Below are 19,519 nucleotides of genomic sequence, written 5' to 3'. Positions count from 1 at the left end.
CAATACACAGAAGAACTCTACAAAAAAAATCTTCGTGACCCAGATAACGACAAGAGTGTGATCACTCACCTAGAGCCAGACATGCTAGAAAGCGAAGTCAAGTGGGCCTTAGTAAGCATCACTACAAACAAAGCTAGTGGAAATGATGGAATTCCAGCTGAGCTATTTCAAACCCTAAAAGATGATGCTGTGAAAGTGCTGCACTCAATATGCCAGAAAAATTTGGAAAACTCAGCAATGGTCCAGGACTGGAAAAAGTCAGTTTTCATTCCAATCCCAAAGAAAGGCAATTCCAAAGAATGTTCAAACTACTGCACAATTGTACTCATCTCACACACTAGCAAAGTGATGCTCAAAATTCTCCAAGCCAGGCTTCAATAGTACACAAACTATGAACTTCCAGATGTTCAAGCTGGATTTAGAAAAGGCAGACGAACCTGAGATAAAATAGCCAACATCCGCTGGATCACTGAAAAAGTAACCAAGTTCCAGAAAAACATCTACTTCTGCTTTATTGATTATGCCAAAGCCTTTGACTATGTGGATCACAACAAACTGTGGAAAATTCTTAAAGAGATGGGAATACCAGACCACCTGAACTGCCTCCTGAGAAATCTGTATGCAGGTCAAGAAGAAACAGTTCTAACTGGACATGGAACAACAGACTGGTTCCAAATTGGGAAAAGAGTACGTCAAGGCTGTGTATTGTCACCCTGCTTATTTAACTTATATGCAGAGTACATCATGAGAAATGTTGGGCTGGATGAAGCACAAGCTGGAATCAAGATTGCTTGGAGAAATATCAACAAATTCAGATATGCAGATGACAACACCCTTAGGGCAGAAAGTGAAGAGGAACTAAAGTGCCTCTTGATGACAGTGAAAGTGGAGAGTGAAAAATCTGGCTTAAAACTCAACATTCAAAAAACTAAGATCATGGCATCCAGTCCCATCACTTCATGGCAAATAGATGGGGAAACAGTGGCTGACTTTATTTTTCTGAGCTCCAAAATCACTGCAGATGGTGACTGCAGCCATGAAATTCAAAGACGCTTGCTCTTTGGAAGAAAAGCTGTGACCAACCTAGACAGCATATTAAAAAGCAAAGACATTACTTTGTCAACAAACGTCCATCTAGTCAAAGCTATGGTTTTTCCAGTAGTCACGTATGGATGTGAGAGTTGGACTACAAAGAAAGCTGAGTGCCGAAGAATTGATGCTTTTGAACTGTGGTGTTGGAGAAGACTCTTGAGAGTGCCTTGGACTGCAGAGAGATCAAACCAGTCAATCCTGAAGGAAATCAGTCCTGAACAGTCATTGGAAGGACTGATGCTGAAGCTGAAACTCCAATACTTTGGCCACCTGATGAGAAGAATTGACTCATCTGAAAAGACCCTGATGCTGAGGAAAGATTGAAGGCAGGAGGAGAAGGAGACAACAGAAGATGAGATGGTCGGAGGGCATCACTGACTCCATGCACATGAGTCTGAGTAAGCTCCGAGAACTGGTGATGGTCAGGGAAACCTGGTGTGCTGCAGTCCACGGGGTTGCAAAGACACAACTGAGTGACTGAACTGAAGTGGCAAAATACTGGAATAGGGGTGGGAAAGGGGTAAATTCAAGAATATGAAAACATGCAGCAAGCATAGCAATCTATCACATTAATACACACTGAACATAAATACGGAGACATATAAAAGAGAAGAAAAAATCCTAAGAGTAAGATATAAAAGGAAAAACCCTTAAATGGGTCTCTCACTATCAACAGGACAGAAGCTAAACACTAAGTGAAGTCGCTCAGTTGTGTCCAGCTCTTTGCAACCCCATGGACTGTAGCCTCTGTCCATGGGATTTTCCAGGCAAGAATACTGGAGTGGGTTACCATTTCCTTCTCCAGGGGATCTTCCCGACCCAGGGATCAAACCCGGGTCTCCAGCATTGGAGGCAGACGCTTTAACCTCTGAGCCACCAGGGAAGCCCCTTCACTATCAACAGGACAGAAGCTAAACTCCAGGCACTTAAGCTTATCTACGGTGGAGAAGTGATCCTACTTGGCATGTCCTAGCTACCTATTTAACAACAGTCTTTAGTCTTCTCTTGTTTATATGACTTTATATTATTTTTTAAGGTGGGGGAGATGGGCTGTGAGGCTTACAGGATCTTAGTTCCCTAAGCAGGGATCAATCCCACGCTCCCTGAAGTGGAAGGACAAAGTCTTAACCACTGGACGGCTGTGGAAGTTCCAATTTTATTACTTTTATTTCATGCTACCTACCCTACAAAGGGGCTTCTCTTGTGGCTCAGCTGGTAAAGAATCCGCCTGCAATGTGGGAGACCTGGGTTCATTCCCTGGGTTAGGAAGATCCTGTGGAGAATGGAAAGGCTATCCATTCCAGTATTCTGGCCTGGAGAATTCCATGGACTCTATAGTCCATGGGGTCACAAAGAATAAGACACGACTGAACGACTCTCATCAATATGTGAACCGTGAACTTCCTGATGTTCAAGCTGGTTTTAGAAAAGGCAGAGGAACCAGAGATCAAATTGCCAACATCCGCTGGATCATGGAAAAAGCAAGAGAGTTCCAGAAAAACATCTATTTCTGCTTTATTGACTATGCCAAAGCCTTTGACTGTGTGGATCACAATAAACAGTGGAAAATTCTTCAAGAGATGGGAATACCAGACCACCTGATCTGCCTCTTGAGAAATCTGTATGCAGGTCAGGAAGCAACAGTTAGAACTGGACATGGAACAACAGACTGGTTCCAAATAGGAAAAGGAGTTCATCAAGGCTATATATTGTCACCCTGTTTATTTAACTTATATGCAGAGTACATCATGAGAAACGGTGGGCTGGAAGAAGCACAAACTGGAATCAAGATTGCTGGGAGAAATATCAATAACCTCAGATATGCAGACGATACCACCCTTATGGCAGAAAGTGAAGAGGAACTCAAAAGCCTCTCGATGAAAGTGAAAGTGGAGAGTGAAAGAGTGGGCTTAAAGCTCAACATTCAGAAAACGAAGATCATGGCATCTGGTCCCATCACTTCATGGGAAATAGATGGGGAAACAGTGGAAACTGTCAGACTTTATTTTTCTGGGCTCCAAAATCACTGCAGATGGTGACTGCAGCCATGAAATTAAAAGACGCTTACTCCTTGGAAGGAAAGTTATGACCAAGCTAGATAGCATATTCAAAAGCAGAGACGTTACTTTGCCAACAAAGGTTCGTCTAGTCAAGGCTATGGTTTTTCCAGTGGTCATGTATAGATGTGAGAGTTGGATTGTGAAGAAGGCTGAGTGCCAAAGAATTGATGCTTTTGAACTGTGGTGTTGGAGAAGACTCTTTAGAGTCCCTTGGACTGCAAGGAGATCCAACCAGTCCATTCTAAAGGAGATCAGCCCTGGGATTTCTTTGGAAGGAATGATGCTAAAGCTGAAACTCCAGTACTTTGGCCACCTCATGCGAAGAGCTGACTCATTGGAAAAGACTCTGAAGCTGGGAGGGATTGGGGGCAGGAGGAGAAGGGGACGACAGAGAATGAGATGGCTGGATGGCATCACTGACTCGATGGATGTGAGCCTGAGTGAACTCCGGGAGTTGGTGATGGACAGGGATGCCTGGGTGCTGCGATTCATGGGGTCGCAAAGAGTCGGACCGACTGAGCGAGTGATCTGATCTGATCTGATCTGAGTGACTCTCACTTTCTTTCTACCCTACAAACAGATGGGAAAACAAGGGCAACAGTGACAGACTCTACTTTTTTGAGCTCCAAAATCACTGCACATGGTCAGTCCTAAAGGAAATCAATCCTGACTATTCACTGGAAGGATTGATGCTGAAGTTGAAACTCCAATACTTTGGCCACCTGATGCAAAGAACTGACTCCTTAGAAAAGACTCTGATGCTGGGAAAGATTGAAGGCAGGAGAAGGGGACAACAGAGGATGAGATGGCTGGATGGCATCACCGACTCAATAGACGTGAGTTTGAGTAAACTCCAGGAGTTGGTGATGTACAGGGAGGCATGGCGTGCTGCAGTCCATGGGGTCACGAAGAGTAGGACATGACTGAGCGACTGAACTGACTGACCTACCCTACTATTCAAACAACTTAAAGGTATGGAATGAATCTGAAGCTTTGCTGTATTTTTCCTAAGATGCCACACATAGTATGCATTCAAATATTTGCAAACAGAATAAAAAAACTTCAAATAAATATGTTGTCATTAAAAGCTACTATGTGAAATCTGCAACTGACATTACTCAAAAATTGCATGTCACATAATAGCAATCACTTCCTACTGGAATGCAGCATAAAACACTGCTTTCCAAGCACCACATTACAAAAATAAAAGAATTACAACACTTAGTAACCTAAGGCTTCTTAAACAGTTAAGAATTAAAATTCTGAAACCACAGATATATCATCATTCAAGCTTCCTGAAAATAAAATGATATGTACGATAGTAAAAAGTTGATAAATTATAATATACCTCTATAAGATGAACTGTTACCATAAAAACCGTATTGTTAAATGATATAAAATGGGAGTGGAAAATGCTCATGACATAATTTATTTCAAAAAAAATAATTCACATTAAGGTTCAAAGATAGCATGCTAGGATACTTCTCTGCTTTCACAGCACCACCTTTCCAAGGATTCAGAGACCACTGAGCACCGTACTGTGAAAGGTGAATTAAGCTTTGCATTTTCAGGAATTTGCTGGTGCTCCAGTGGTTAGGACTCAGCATATTCAATCCCAGAGCCCAGGTTCAATTCCTGGTTCAGTTCAGTCGCTCAGTCATGTCCAACTCTTTTCAACCCCATGAATCGCAGCACGCCAGGCCTCCCTGTCCATCACCAACTCCGGGAGTTTACTCAAACTCACGTCCATCGAGTCAGTGATGCCATCCAGCCATCTCATCCTCTGTCGTCCCCTTCTCCTTCTGCCTCCAATGCCTCCCAGCATCAGAGTCTTTTCCAATGAGTCAACTCTTCGCATGAGGTGGCCAAGGAACTGGAGTTTCAGCTTCAGCATCATTCCTTCCAAAGAACACCCAGGACTGATCTCCTTTAGAATGGACTGGTTGGATCTCCTTGCAGTCCAAGGGACTCTCAAGAGTCTTCTCCAACACCACAGTTCAAAAGCATCAATTCTTCGGCGTTCAGCTTTCTTCACAGTCCAACTCTCACATCTATGCATGACCACTGGAGAAACCATAGCCTTGACTAGATGAACCTTTGTTGGCAAAATAATGTCTCTGCTTTTAATATGCTATCCAGGTTGGTCATAACTTTCCTTCCAAGGAGTAAGCGTCTTTTAATTTTATGGCTGCAGTCAACATCTGCAGTAATTTTGGAGCCCCCAAAAATAAAGTCTGACACTGTTTCTTTCCAGTTTCTGCATCTAATTCCCATGAAGTGATGGGACCAGATGCCATGATCTTAGTTTTCTGAATGTTGAGCTTTAAGCCAACTTTTTCACTCTCCTCTTTCACTTTCATCAAGAGGCTTTTTTTTTTAATTCCTCTTTACTTTCTGCCATAAGTGTGGTGTCGTCTGCATATCTGAGATTATTGATATTTCTCCCAGCAATCTTGATTCCAGCTTGTGCTTCTTCCAGCCCAGCATTTCTCAGGAGGTACTCTGCATATAAGTTAAATAAGCAGGGTGACGATATATAGCCTTAGGGTAACTAAAATTCTGCAAGCCATGCCACAAGGCCAAAAAAAAAAAGTTTGCATCTTCAATTCTCTACATTTCAGGAATAACAAAAAAGAGCAAAAGTGGTGGGGGCGGGGCTGGGGGGTGTAAAATGCAAGCTATTATCCACTCTACAAAGGCACCACAGTAGACCTCTTCTTCCTGGTCCTCCAAATATTAACAAAGAAAACATATCCATCCTTCTTCTCTCATGGCCAAGTTCAACTTCAAGTAATGGAAGGAAAAATGGTATTTTACAACTGACTTGTCATTAAAAAAAAAAAACAAAAACCGCTCAGTATAACAACTAGAAACATAATTTAAATGCAGCAACTAATAATAAAACACGTATTTCCACAAATCAAAAAGTTCCTAAGAAGGAACTTAAAATTGCAAGCCATTTCAAAGCAAAATATATAATACTCACCCAACCAAAAAAAGCTGATAAGGAATGCTATAAACGATAATAAAGTGAGACAAAATTACCTTTTACTGCTGATAATTTTTTATTACTATAATAAAACTACAATCTCCAAAAGAACTTTCTCTTTATACAATATGTAATAGTAAACTATGGCACACTTTTTTTTTCATACCTAGATTAATAAACAGAAATCAACTGCCTGGTAAAGATTTTAGAATTGCAAAGGTAACATACAAACAATACGTTTAAAGAGACTTGACACAGTCCCTTTCCAAAACAAACCAAAACTATTCAAACAACGAAGCTGTAAAGGCAGAGAATATTTCAGAATATTGCAGTAATCAATCCAATGTCCTAAACCATTCATATTTTATATAGTCAACATAGTAACATACGGTCTCTTAAAAAAAAACTCTTTAAAGAAATATCACAACTGATTTAAGTACTACCCCAAATTAAATTCAGCAACTAATATTTGTCATATTCCTGAACAACAACTCTTCTCTTACAATTTAAGGAAGAAAAATTTCCTATTCTGGCAAGACAGTTATCTCTCAACACATTTTAATCACTAAACACTGTCTTTTGTGTACTAATATCTCCATCTGCTGGAACAGAACTTTCTTACTACCAAAGTTCCTAAGGACAAAAACTCTGCAGTAGAGATTTTGCAACTACTTAAAAATAAAATTCAATACTTAATTTCTACCTGGGGATTTTTTTCCCTCTAACTCATAGGACCTTAAAAGCTTAGACCTATCCTTATTCTTTTACCAACATTATTCAGAAAAATTCACTAAATTAAAACACTTTGCCTGCTATGTTCTCTTCTCTCTCTATCCTTAGGCTTAAGATACAAAGCAGTAACCTGAACAGCACAATCTTTTTCCTTTTAGGTTATCTTAAAGTTCTCTATCGCTCTGGAACATATCTCCATAAATACACACACTCACTAACCCCTGATTATAAAATATATTTTCCCATAATTTCTGCTGGACATGGGGTAAAAACTAACAGAAACAGCAGTAAAACAGCAAAAGAACTTAGCTAATAACTGACAACATCAAAAGCTCAAAAACAAGATTTGGTAGAAAAAAATACTTATTACAAATTGAATAAATCCAAAGAAAGAAAGAAGAAAATTATATCAGTTGGAAGAATAAGAGATCACTGGTTTTATCTATAATTTGTAACATGTCTAAAACATATTAAAAATGTTATATTCAGTAGTTTTACAATTATTAGCAATATTATTTTGAAAGTATGTTCTTTATATTGTAGCATAAAGTAAATAGGAAATTCTGTCACTGTCAGAAACCACATTATTTTGGTGTTGGCAGAAAAAGAAAGATATGATTATAAAATTAAATAAATGTTAAGATTGAATTGAAAGTACAAACATGAACTCATTAACTGTTGAGCTCTGTTCACAGAAAATGGCCAATGGCTTGGAAGTAACCTCACCCTGACAGCAACCAATATGCTCAGGGACTAAATTCACATCTCTAGTACCATTTCCACTAAAAAAAAAAAAAAAAAAAACACCTTGCAGAAAGGGTTAATTCTAGCCGTGGGGCAGGGAGTTTGGGGCATCAAACTGTCCCAGCAAACAAGGAAGATTTTCAAAAGACACAAAAGCCAGTTAAGATTATCACAGGCCAAAATTGTGACAACTTGAACATCAAAAAGAATATTAATTGCAGTGAGTTTATTAAGATTCTTGAGCCCTTAATAATTATCATGAAACACAGAAAAAATTCATTAGTCATCTTTTGAGCTAGCTAGCAAACCAACACTTTACTTTGAAAACCAACGCTTAATAAAAATTAATTATTTAATAAGAATCTATCTAACTCTTCCATTGGGAACATATTCTAGGTTCCCTCAGGCAGAACCAAAACTGGGTTCCCAGGGGGAAGAGACACCCATGGTGTTATACTTGAACCTGTCCATCCTTAGATGGATTCCAAAGTAACAGATACAGAAGACATAAAGGAACAAGCTCAGTAACAAGAAAGTCACATCAGTGTCATAAAAAAAAGAGAGAGAGATGGTTCTAGATTTAAGGCTTCAAGCTCTAACAGTCAGATTCACTGAGTGATTCTGAGTCAGATTCTGATTTCCACAAGCCAGTTCAGTTATAAAGAATATTCTGGAGATAAAAGGAAATCTGAGGGGCTTCTCTGGTGGCTTAGCAGTAAAATATGCCTGCAGTGCCCAAGACGCAGCCAATGCAGGATGGGGTTCGATCCCTGAGTTGGGAAGTTCCCCTGGAGAAGGAAATGGCAACCCACTACAGTATTCTTGCCTGGGAAATTCCACGAACAGAGCATCTGGCAGGCTACACAGTCCATGGGGTTGCAAAGCGTTCGACAGGATCAAACCAACTTGGCACACAAGGGGATCTGACTACAGATTGCTTATTACATGAATTGTAGGATTAATCCATTTTGTTCAGTGTGAATTTACTATGTAGAAAACTTGTTAGTTTTTAAAGAGATATATAAATATTTAGAGATAGAATGCCAAAATCTCTAATTTACCTTAAATAAATTAAAGTGTGGGCTTCCCTGGTGGCTCAGACAATAAAGAATCTGCCTGCAATGCAGGAGACCTGGGTTCAGTCCCTGGATTGGGAAGATCCCCAGAGAAGAAAATGGCAACCCACTCCAGCATTCTTGCCTGGGAAATGCCACAGACAGAGAAGTCTGGCAGGCTACAGTCCATGGGGTGGCAAAAGAGTTGGACACAAGTGAGCGACAGACACACACACACACACACACAGTAAAATGGATGATAAGCAGTCAAGTTCCCAGCAAGTCTTCACGGTACTTGATAAAACACATATATTTAACAGTATTAGGTAAGTACAGTTGAAATAAAAATTTTAAGTCAAACTATGTCAAAAATTCCCAAGATTCCCCAAACCAAGAGTTTCTTCAATTCTCTTTAACTCACACAGAAATGAAAGTTCAACTCTAAGTAACCAAAAACTGGACTGACAGGTAAAAACATGAGCCCCATGTGTTCTCAATACTTTAATATGAATACAGTAACTTACAAGTAAAGAAAACAATAATTTGCATGTATATTTTCAGTTAAAATACCATTTAAAAAAACTCTAAAAAGTTAAAATCTAAAACACAGAAAAGTCAAAAAATATTTTTTCTTAAATATCTGGAGAAAATATAAGATTCTTTCCAAATTCCCTACTGTCTTAATTCTCCAGTGTCCAAAGTCTACTTCCTTAAATCTATTTGTTCTATACACTCTTGCTAGTTTATCCCCAGAGATTTCATCATGTCATCCTGATACAACCCAAGTCATCAATGGTTCCTTACAGGACAGAGTAAAGCCTGAACATTCGCCCCAGTTCAGAGCCCAGCACAATAAAGCTGTAAACTGGCTTTCTGGCCCTGCTCTTCCTTCTCACTGCTTCTCTTGATGCATCTGTCATCTCAACAAACCTCCTTGAAAAACACTTTTATGAAAGTCTTTCAATCTCCCATCACCACTGTTTTGATACTACTTCACTTTTCCCTTCTGCTGGAATATCTTTTACCCTCCCATTCACCTCATTAAAAACCAACTAATAATACCATTCACCTATTAATACCAACTACTTCTTAAAAAATCCTTATTAGACACTTCAGCAGTGTCTGAACTTCCAAAATGCTAGAAGTGAATGACTCTCCTGAACACAAAAACTAGTGATATTCATTTGGATAATTTACCCTTCTCCTTTTTGTTTTCTTCTCTCATTCTCTACAAACTGCCTTGCTTATCTGGTTGCCCATCCTATGAAAAACAACCTGAAAATGTTGACAGAAGTCAGATGCTGCTGCCTTATAGCCTAAGAAACTCTCTTGCGTATAATATTCTCCCCATCTTCTGAGCATTTTGAAGTTACCAGTGTAGCTGATAATTCCATTTAGAAACTAAGGTTCAGAAAGGTTACAGACCTTGTCCAAGATCACCAAACTAATCAGTTAGCTGTAAAGTCATGAACAGATTCCCAAGCCAAAGAACTGTTACGACTTTGCAACCTAAGTCTCATTAGCATATGGACAGAAACACACATTCATTTCCATGTTCATGCTGGCACACGCGTGTACACAGGCCCATGCACAGTCAACACCCGAATGCCTGCTCTAACACTGGGGGCACCACTGCACAATGGGGACAGCAGCAGCGACGCTAACAAAGGATTGGGGGCAGTGAATCTCAGAGCAACTGACACATGGTCTTAGTTTGAAATTTTTATTTCTTCTTATCAATTCTATCAGAGTTGACACATTACCGTAAAAAGGCAAGTAACGGTGGTTTATACTCAATTCTTTCGCATCTACTGGAAACAGTGAAAGCTCCAGATGTGGGCCTCGGGAACAGGATGCAGGGGCTATCTAGTGCAGCTCTATTTCCACAGGATTTATTATCATCTACCTTTTGGCTGCCATTAGAGTTGCCTACCTATGCTTGTAACCACCCTATGCTAATCTGAAACTGATACAAGTTTGTATAGTCCTGATTTAAATTGCCCAACAATAGTAAACTCTGACACAAGTTTCCTCTTGAGTAGTTTTCAAAAATAGGAATTTACAGTAATGAAGAGTAGAAACAATACTCAATATTCACTAGATTTATTTGCACCATGTTATTTTAAGAGCTAAAGCTCTATCCTTTGGCTACTAATCAGTTTAAGTGAATGAGTTGATATTCTCTAAAAATGTGTTTACTTTATTATTAGCCCTTCAATTATCATAAAGATCTACCACTGAATAGTGTAATAGTGTAATAATAATGTGTGTGTGTGTGTATTCTAGCTCCAAAACTATGACCAGCATTTTGCTGAAGCCCAACATTTCACAGAATCAGGAAAACCCTCATGTGTTGTTTTTTTTTTCCCATCATGTCCACAATCCAAGGCATCAGCAGTTCTCCTCCTCTGTTCCTTGTAGGCAGTAGCGCAGTCAACCCGCAAGCCCCCCACCCTGCTGTGTGATCTGGACCAGTCACAAGGCTTCCTAACTCGGTCTCTGCACCTGTGAAATGAAACCTCATCCCCCACCTCACAATCCCTGGTAGCTCTGAAATTCCATCATCTTCGGGCATCACCTTAGCACACCTTACACTCAACTGCATCTAAGAAATGTTTCATATTTCTCCCAGTTTTTTCCACATATAATCCCCTTCAAACACTCTTTGTAAATGAATTTTCAGACCCTGTAAAATATTATGACATTGAGTTAATGGAAAAGTTTCAAGTAAAAACTGCATAAAAGTTTGCTTTTTACTAGCGCTTTCTTTTTAATGTAATAAATATATGTATCTTATGTACTTTTCCTCCAAGAATCTGCAAATGACCAGGAGATCATGCCCCATCTTTACAACAACTCGTCCTGCACTAAAGTCAAAAGCAAGATATTTAATATCCACTCCCTTTTCCACTGTTGATACATAATCATTTTAATCCTGAGGCCAGACAAATTTTTACTTTGAAAAACATGCTTGCTCTGAACTTCACAGTTGCAGCACCCATACGCAAGGATTTCAAGGCCAGCTCACATCCACTGCATGGCTCCCTTTATACACAGGCAGGCTTGGACACATGCAAACACATACACCCCTTCCTTACAACCATGGCTGCGTAGCACAGGACCGCTTCATGGACTTAACTGCACTTTCATGTTTTTCTGAGACTTCAACCCCCCTGAATAGCATTCAAATTGATAAATTCTGCTTTAACAAAAGTAATGTGAAAGAAATGCTAAATGTAAATTGAATCATTTCACCAACCTCAAAATTTAGTTTAATAAAAATATGTAGGTTAGAATCAAATATATGAAACAACAGTATGAACATAAACACAATTCTGTTTATTTTATTAAGACTTGACAGGATTGCTAGGTTTTGAAATGAGTTTCTGCTTCAGGAAACTGAGGAAATGTTGAGAACATTAAGTACAGTCATCACCTTGTTAATTACAAGAATTTTGGATAAATCACTTAACTTCAACAAGCTATGTATTTGTTAAACTCTTGACAGATTTACTTTAAACACTGTTACAGATAAAGCAGAGAAGTAGACTCTTTTTAAGAGAATTAAATTTCAGTTAACTGAAATTTTCAATTTATCAGTCTTCTAAGTAATGACACTTTCAACTTAGCTTCAATAAACACCTGTGTCTTAAAACCTGCTATTTGTGTTAAATTACTGTAACCGCCACATATGTTTACTCAGCTTTCCTCTAAACTAAAACCATTCAAATAGTCCTTATTTATCCTGAGCACATCAAAGCATTAGGGAAAAGAAGTCTTTCATATTCACTGTGCTTTGCACAGAGTACAAGACATACATATCTGCTGAATGTTGCCTTTATACTTAACTGACTAAGGGAAGGTTCACCTATGTAATTCCATAAATGCCAAAACATGCACAAGCTGAGACGAACACTGACAGATCTTCTCTGCCTATGGACTGATCCACTTTGTATAAGACTGGCTAGAAACTACTGCTTAAGTAAAGCAACTTCATCTTTCTAATTCTCATTCACACCAATGGTAGTAAAATAAAATTAAGCTCCTTGAGGGCATGTACTTCAAAAAATATTTTAAAATTTCTAAAAAATACCATTTTTAAGAAAAACGTGTACCTTTTTTTTTCTAATTACCCAAAACCATCTGCTTAATCCTGTATTTTAGAGAAACTAGAAATGAAAAAAGAATTTAAACTGTGAACTTATTTATTAATTCAACAAATACCTGAGATCGCACATATGCAGGCTATGAGGTGGCCACTTTTAAGAAACTATTTCTAACAAACAAAAGAGAGAGATGACGTTACAAACCAGAGACTGACAAAAAAAGAGATGATATTACCATGTTAAGTATGTTGATAACTATACAGAGAGTAGTACCTAACACAGGCCGGGGGGTTATATTTATAGTCAAATTTCGTAACAGAGTCACACTAACAAAACAAACTGTACTCACTATGAAAAGATTAATGCTATTTTTGCTTTCTATTAAATGAAAATAAACCTGTAAAAATCTTACTTGGGCATCAAACAACCTAGCTATTTTGAGTCCGAACACTGCAATGCCAATTCAAAAAAGGGATAAGCACTTCCTAAAAGTTCTCATTAAGAGATACATTTTTGCACGTAGAATTCACACTGAACTGTCAATGTCAAAACAAGAGGGGTCAGAGCACATGACAAAGTCCTGTCAATCATGTAAATAAAAAATCAGCACATAATTTTAACTATGACTTCTTCACATGGGCCCATGCACTGGCCCCTTCCGCTGACCCTAAAATAGATCCTTACATATCTCACAATAGCTGACATGTAAGTAACAGAAAACTGCTCAGTGGGCTCCAACTTTTAAGTAATCAAAAACTAAAACAACAGCATAGCACTTCCAACATCTCCAACAGAGTAAGGCCAAGTTTTACTTACAACTGCATCATTATAAATCAAAGTATATTAACAGCATTAAATTCTCAAGTAAAATAAAATGTGGTTCCAGTCAGATTATAAAAGTTGCCCTTATAATCATACTGGTGTAATTCTCCTTAACACCCAAAAAAAAAGTCAAAAAACAAAACAAAAACCTTATACTGGCCTCAAAAAAGGAGCACCTGAATCATGCTCAGGAAAGGGAAGGAGGGTTCACTTCATGTCTTTTGTTGCAGGAATCTATTTCCCTTAAGAAGGAAGCCAAAAACCATCTGTTCTTATGAAAAACGGATGCATTTCAACTTCAGGATTGTGACTAGTAGGGGGATATCAACAGGAATAAAATATGTACAAAGCATTAAAAGATAAAATTATCTTGTTTTCACTTGATATTCTCAAAGCCATTTAAGAAAAGGTGCTCATACCAAACACACTAGCAAATGTGATTAGCAGAGACCTATTTCTATTAACTCAAGTACATTATCATGTAAACTGGATAAAGTTAAGAAAAAGAAATCATCTGCATCATAGTATGTACAAGCATTTTATATACACACTGTCTAGAAGTTAAGCTTCAAAAGTATTGAATAAATGTTGAATAAATGACCCATGATACAAATTATCATTTCCTTTATTACCTTATTATAGCTGCTGACACCTCCTGGGTGAGGAGAAAAAAGGATAATGGAGAAAACTGATCACAAAAACTAGCTTCTTTCTCATTACTAATAATGCAAAGGTCCGTGCATACAAAAGCACAACCTTTGCTTCTAAAGAACAAATTCATTACTTCAACTTAAAATCAGTTTGTCACAGATATTGATTATTGTCAACAATGCTTCGTCGGGGGGGGGGGGGGACAATCAACTATAATAAACTTATATAACAAAATTCCTCTCAATAAAAAAAACCATGTAATTCTAAACTGAGCAAGATTTCTTAAAAAAAAAAAAAAGAAGTGTAAGAAAGGGAGAAGAAACTGAGAAAAAATAAATTGAGGTCAAAAAGAAAATTTACATCTCTCCTCACCCCCCAACCCCAAAAAAGATCATGAAAAAGTGAACACAAATTTTTCATATCACTAATGTGAACTCTAACACGTTTGCTTTTTCTGAACCATGCACTACTTTTTTAGTTATTCACAAAAAAAGATTTAGGCTAGCCTTCCTCAAAAACTATACCATATATTCATATTAACTTTCATATCTGTCTAAAAATGAAAACTCAAAATCTAATTTTAATATCTCTAGATCTCCATTTTCCCCTATTTGGGATTTTTAAGTGGAGTGACTTTATTTTTACTTTTATGCTGTCTCAATTCTAAATTGCAATACTTTATTAAAACAGAATTTGCATTCAAATACTGTTCCTGCTTAAGTCTCATTTTCACAAGGGAAGGTTCCCCCCCCCAAAAAAAAAAAAACCTATTCTTTCCCATGGATAGTCCCACGGTGGTTCAGTGGAAAACTTCTCTTTAAAGGAAGAGCAGTTTAACACTTTAAAACCTCAAACCTATCTGTGATCGTCTCTATCTCAATGGAAGACTAAGTAAGTATCAGAATTATCAACTGATGCTATGTCTTTCATGGTCCAACCTAGAATGCATTCAACAACCTAAAAAAACAACCATGCTAAATAAAGTTACTTCAGAGAAAAATCTGACACCCTGCCCCACAACAACAAAAAAACCAACACAGTAAACAAAAAAAGACTGTTCATAGTCCACAGCCAAAATATAAAGGTTAACTTGGCATAAAATTAAAATGCTCACTCTAAAGCATTCAAGTTTTAATCAACCAAACAAAATCTAGAACCCAGAAATCCCCAATGTGTAACCGAGCAAATAAATATTCTCAAACTGACCAGGAAATTTGTTTAACGCTTTTGAAAAATATTTCAAAATAAAATTGCTACTCATTCAAGACTTCCAATTATCAGAAGATACAACTACTGTCAGTAAGTACAATATCTTGATTAAACTAATCACTGAAATGAAATTTAGTTTTAAATAAATTTAAAAAGAATTCCTCAGCCAATCATATGGACAAAGGAAATTATAATTCCTAACCACAAACAAGTAGATTAATTTGTTTTGGACAATGATAGGCCACAAAGGAGTAAAGGACAACTTGCCAAATTGAAAATCCAATCCAGCACAGATAAAAACGTGATGAACTTCAGAAACCAATATTTTTAAGTCAAATTAAGTTTATAATAAGGCTAACAATTACAGGAAGCAGCTTATTCCACACTAAGGAATAACCCCCTTCCCTCCCTGTTTGTACTGGTCTGATAAAAAACAATCAAACTTCCTAGTCATTATGCTGTCCCTTTTTAAACATCCTAGCTACTATACAGGAGCATTCTTTATGCTGGGGAGTTGAAAAGGCTAAAACTCAACAGAGACTGAGACAGAGATGAAGTAAACCATAATAAAAATAAAAAATACATATTACTTAGACTGTTTCCTCCTCAACCAGTGGTTTACAACATTTAAAACTCAAACTATTACTATTTCCAAACAGAGAGAAACGAACAAACCAACCTTTGTTAGAAATAATGGACATAACTGGAATTCTAGATTTAGATTAAAAATTATCATGCCAAAGATTAGAACCAACTTCAATTACCATTTAGAGATTTCAGACCAACATAACACTACAAATCTTTCAAAACTAGTCAGAGAAACTCAAATTATTTACTTCAAATAGTACAAACGAGGAGAAAACATTTGCAAACTTTTTATAATCTCCTATGCTGTCTTACTGAATCCAACATTTTAATTCAGACTTCAACTTAACTTTAACCCTAATATAATCAAAGCCTATTTTCACTTTAATGACTATAAAGGATTTCTTCTATACAACTAGGCTTTAAAGAAAAAGCTTAACAAAAGTTTTTACGAATACTACTAAAACTTTAAATGCATCAAAATGTGCCAAAAAAAAATAGCGTTATTACTTCCACAGCGCATGTGGAATTCATGAAATCACATGAAATGTGATAAAAGTGTTCCGAAGTGTTTTCAAATATAAATACGGACACAGAGTGACAAAATAAACTATGATTTAAGTTTCAACTAAATTTAATATAGGTCAGGTAACTGAGAATGTTACACATTTTGCTCCAAACATCTCTTATGCTTAAAAAAAATAACTGGCGCCCCTTAGCGCCCACAATTGGAAATACTCAATTTAAGAGTTCCAACAATTTTTTTTTTTTGACATTCCAGAAAGTTTTCTGCCTCCACAATCTTTCAAATGCCAACACAAATAGGAAAAGCAGAACCCCTTAAAGGTACAGCTCAAGTTTTCCCCGGAACAATTTGATATGAACAGATTTGCTGTTTCAACTATGGGGGGAAAAAGCTCATCTCAATGAGATCTATCCACTGCCATATGTTTAACATATAAGCACACACACACAAACAAAAAACAGTACACAGTAATATCCAACAGTTTTCTAACTTTCGAGTTGTTTCTGAGACTTTCATGGTAACCAAAGCTCCTGGGATGCTTCTTCAACCACCTTTTATCACGCAGATATTTCCGGTCTTTTGTTCTTGCGTGACATTCCAACTCCCCAACCTTCAGATTCCTTTCTCCCAGGTCTGTTGTAAAAATCTCTCAAAATCCTTGCGAAAAACCTACAATCCAATGTTCATCGCTATGCAGCAGTTTTCCGTTTTCTTCAAACAGTCCTCAAGGAGATGCTTCTAAGCAGAAAAAAAAGAAACTCCACGCTACTCGATTTTCAAAACTGACCCCCTTCGTGGTCGTCGCCTTTCCCCTGGCGGCCACGGAAACGTCCCCGGACGGGGACACTCCGGCCCGGCCGCGCCGGCGGACCTCGGTCGAGCCCTCTTCGAGTCGGCCGGAACGAACGTCCTCGGAGGTCCTCGCTCTTCGCAGCTCTTCGCAGCTCTCCGCCGACGAAGCCCTGCTGCAAACTTTTGCTCGCTTCGTCTTCGCCCTTTCGGGCGCCTCGGCTTCCTGTCCTACACACCGAGGCGGCCGCGGCCCCGGGGGAAAGCTCTCCGCCCAAGTTCTCTCCAAGTCGGACGCCGCCCGCACGCGTCCTCGCGGTATTTCGCGTTCACCCCCCCACCCCGAAAGTGAACTTAAAACTCCCCGACGGGGCTCGCTTCCCCAAACAAAAGGACAGAAAAGTGCTTTCCGCTGTCATTTTGTCCTCCTCTTCGGCTACGGCGGCTGTACTTTCGGTCGGCTCTGGGATGCCTTTCAATTCACCCAGCCCCACGGTCCTCGGTCCCCTCGAGTATTTACAAGCTGCGCAAACTTCCAAAACAAAAGCACAAGCCCCACTCGGAGAACCGCCAGGACCTCCGATGGGGGACGGAGGCGGGGTGGCCCCTCCGGCAGCGGCCCCGAGGCCGGTGTCCTTCAGGCGCCCGCGAGGCGCGAGGCGGGCGAGGCCGGGCTGCTCCCCGGGAGGCCCGCGGAGCTCGGGGCCGTCGCAGAGCTCGAGGCCGGGCCGGGAGCCGGCGGCCCCGCAGCCTCCCTGAGCGCACCCGCCGGGGCGGCAGCGGCGCAGGGCCGGGCCGGGGTGAGGAAGCCCGGGGTAGAAGGGGAGCGTCCCGCCCGCGGGTCCCGCCCGAGCCGCGGCCCCGGCCCGCCCGCCCCGCGCCCCCCGGCCTCGGCGCCGCCTCCGTGCGCCCCGCCCGGGCCTCCCCGGCCCCGGGCGCACGATCCCCCCGCCGGCGGCCGCGCGACCTTCCCGCCCTCCCCACACTCCGGCGGGCGTCGGGTCCCGGGGAGAGGGGCCGCCGCCCGGGCGCGGGCCGCGAGGGGCCGGGCCGGGCAGGACTCACCTTCGTCCAGCAGCCGCTCGAGGTGGTTGAAGATCCCGCAGAAGTTGGGCAGGCTGCTCATGAGCTTCTTGTCGTTCATCAGCTGCATCAGGTAATCTGGGGTGGGCTTCGGCTTCTCCTTCGTTTCCATTTCCCCCACCATATTCCAGGCTCCGCAGCTCACTCCGCCCGCCGCCGCCGCCGCCGCCGCCGGAGAGGGAGGGAGGGGCGGGGAGCCCCGGCCGCCGGCCGCTCGGGACTCGGCGTCCCGCTCCGCTCCGCTCCCGCGCCGGGCGCCCGGGCGGCCGGACCGCGCGCTCGCCGCGCTCTCCCCGCCCCCGCAGGCACTTTCCGCCCGCGGCCCGACGCGCTCCCGGCCCGCCGCCGCCGCTCCTCGGCCGCCGGCTCGGCGCGTCCCTCACGAGGCCGGCGGGCGGGAGGCGGGTCTCCGCGGGCCGAGTGCGGGCGCGGGGCCGCTCGGCGCCGGACGAGGAGGAGCCGGGCCGCCGCCGCCGCCGCTCGCCCGCCCGCTCGCTCGCTCGCTCGGCTGGTCGCGCCCGCTCGGCCGCCGCCGCCGCCTCTGCCGCGGGCTCGGGGTCTCTCTGGGCTGGTCCCCGCCGCGGCCGCCTCTCCGCTGCCGCTGCCGCCGCGCTCTGACTCCGCTCCTCCTCTTCCTCCTCCTCCTCGCCGCCTCCTCCTCCTCACTCACTTGGCGGCGGAGTTCGCCTCAGTTCAGGCGGCGCTGCCAGCGGCGGCGGCGGCGGCGGCGGCGCGGGGGGAGGGGCGGCGGCGCGGGGAGGGCCGGGGGCGGGCGGCGGGCGGGGCCGCGCAGGGCGGCCGTTAGCGGGGCCCGGCCGGCGCGCTCCTCCTCCCGCCGCCCCCCGCGGCCCCCGGCCCAGGCGCCGCCGCCGCCGCGCCGTCTCCCTCAGGCGGCCTGAGGGGAACGGCGGCGGCTGGCGTGACGGAGGCGGCGCACGGCAAGCCCGGCCTGGGCGCCGGGCCGGAGGGTCGCCGCTTCGGGCGAGCGGAGAACGGAGGGAGGGGCCGCTGGACAGGGGAGGGCGGCGGCGGTGTTTTGGACTGGGGCGTGTAGGGGGTGAGGGGGTGCCGCCGGG

At 41.9% G+C, this 19,519-nt stretch overlaps 1 protein-coding gene across 25 annotated transcripts in view; it reads right to left on the bottom strand.

The window, feature by feature from the left end:
• Positions 1 to 19,243, bottom strand: part of QKI (QKI, KH domain containing RNA binding) — a 160,913-nt gene extending 141,670 nt beyond the window's left edge. For 6 of the 25 annotated variants that reach the window (XR_015133438.1, XR_015133439.1, XM_086318674.1 and 3 more), the window contains exon 1: positions 18,426 to 19,243. Coding sequence is in view for 10 of the 25 variants with exons in the window: in XM_086318674.1 (XP_086174800.1) it covers positions 18,426 to 18,567 (142 nt within the window). In the remaining 15 variants the exon portion in view is untranslated. Of the gene's footprint in view, positions 1 to 17,122; positions 18,153 to 18,425 lie in introns of those variants that run through there. The other 19 variants (XR_015133442.1, XM_086318681.1, XM_086318682.1 and 16 more) reach the window with 10 other exon arrangements.
• Between the last annotated feature and the right edge of the window lie 276 nt (positions 19,244 to 19,519).

This window comes from Bos grunniens, chromosome 9 (genome assembly GCF_055505025.1).
Source record: "Bos grunniens cultivar Pamir isolate PY7600 chromosome 9, Bosgru_T2T1.0, whole genome shotgun sequence".
In the NCBI taxonomy this organism is placed as follows: Eukaryota; Metazoa; Chordata; class Mammalia; order Artiodactyla; family Bovidae; genus Bos; species Bos grunniens.
Note: the sequence above shows the minus strand (reverse complement) of the source record. Positions and strands in the feature narration are given on the sequence as shown.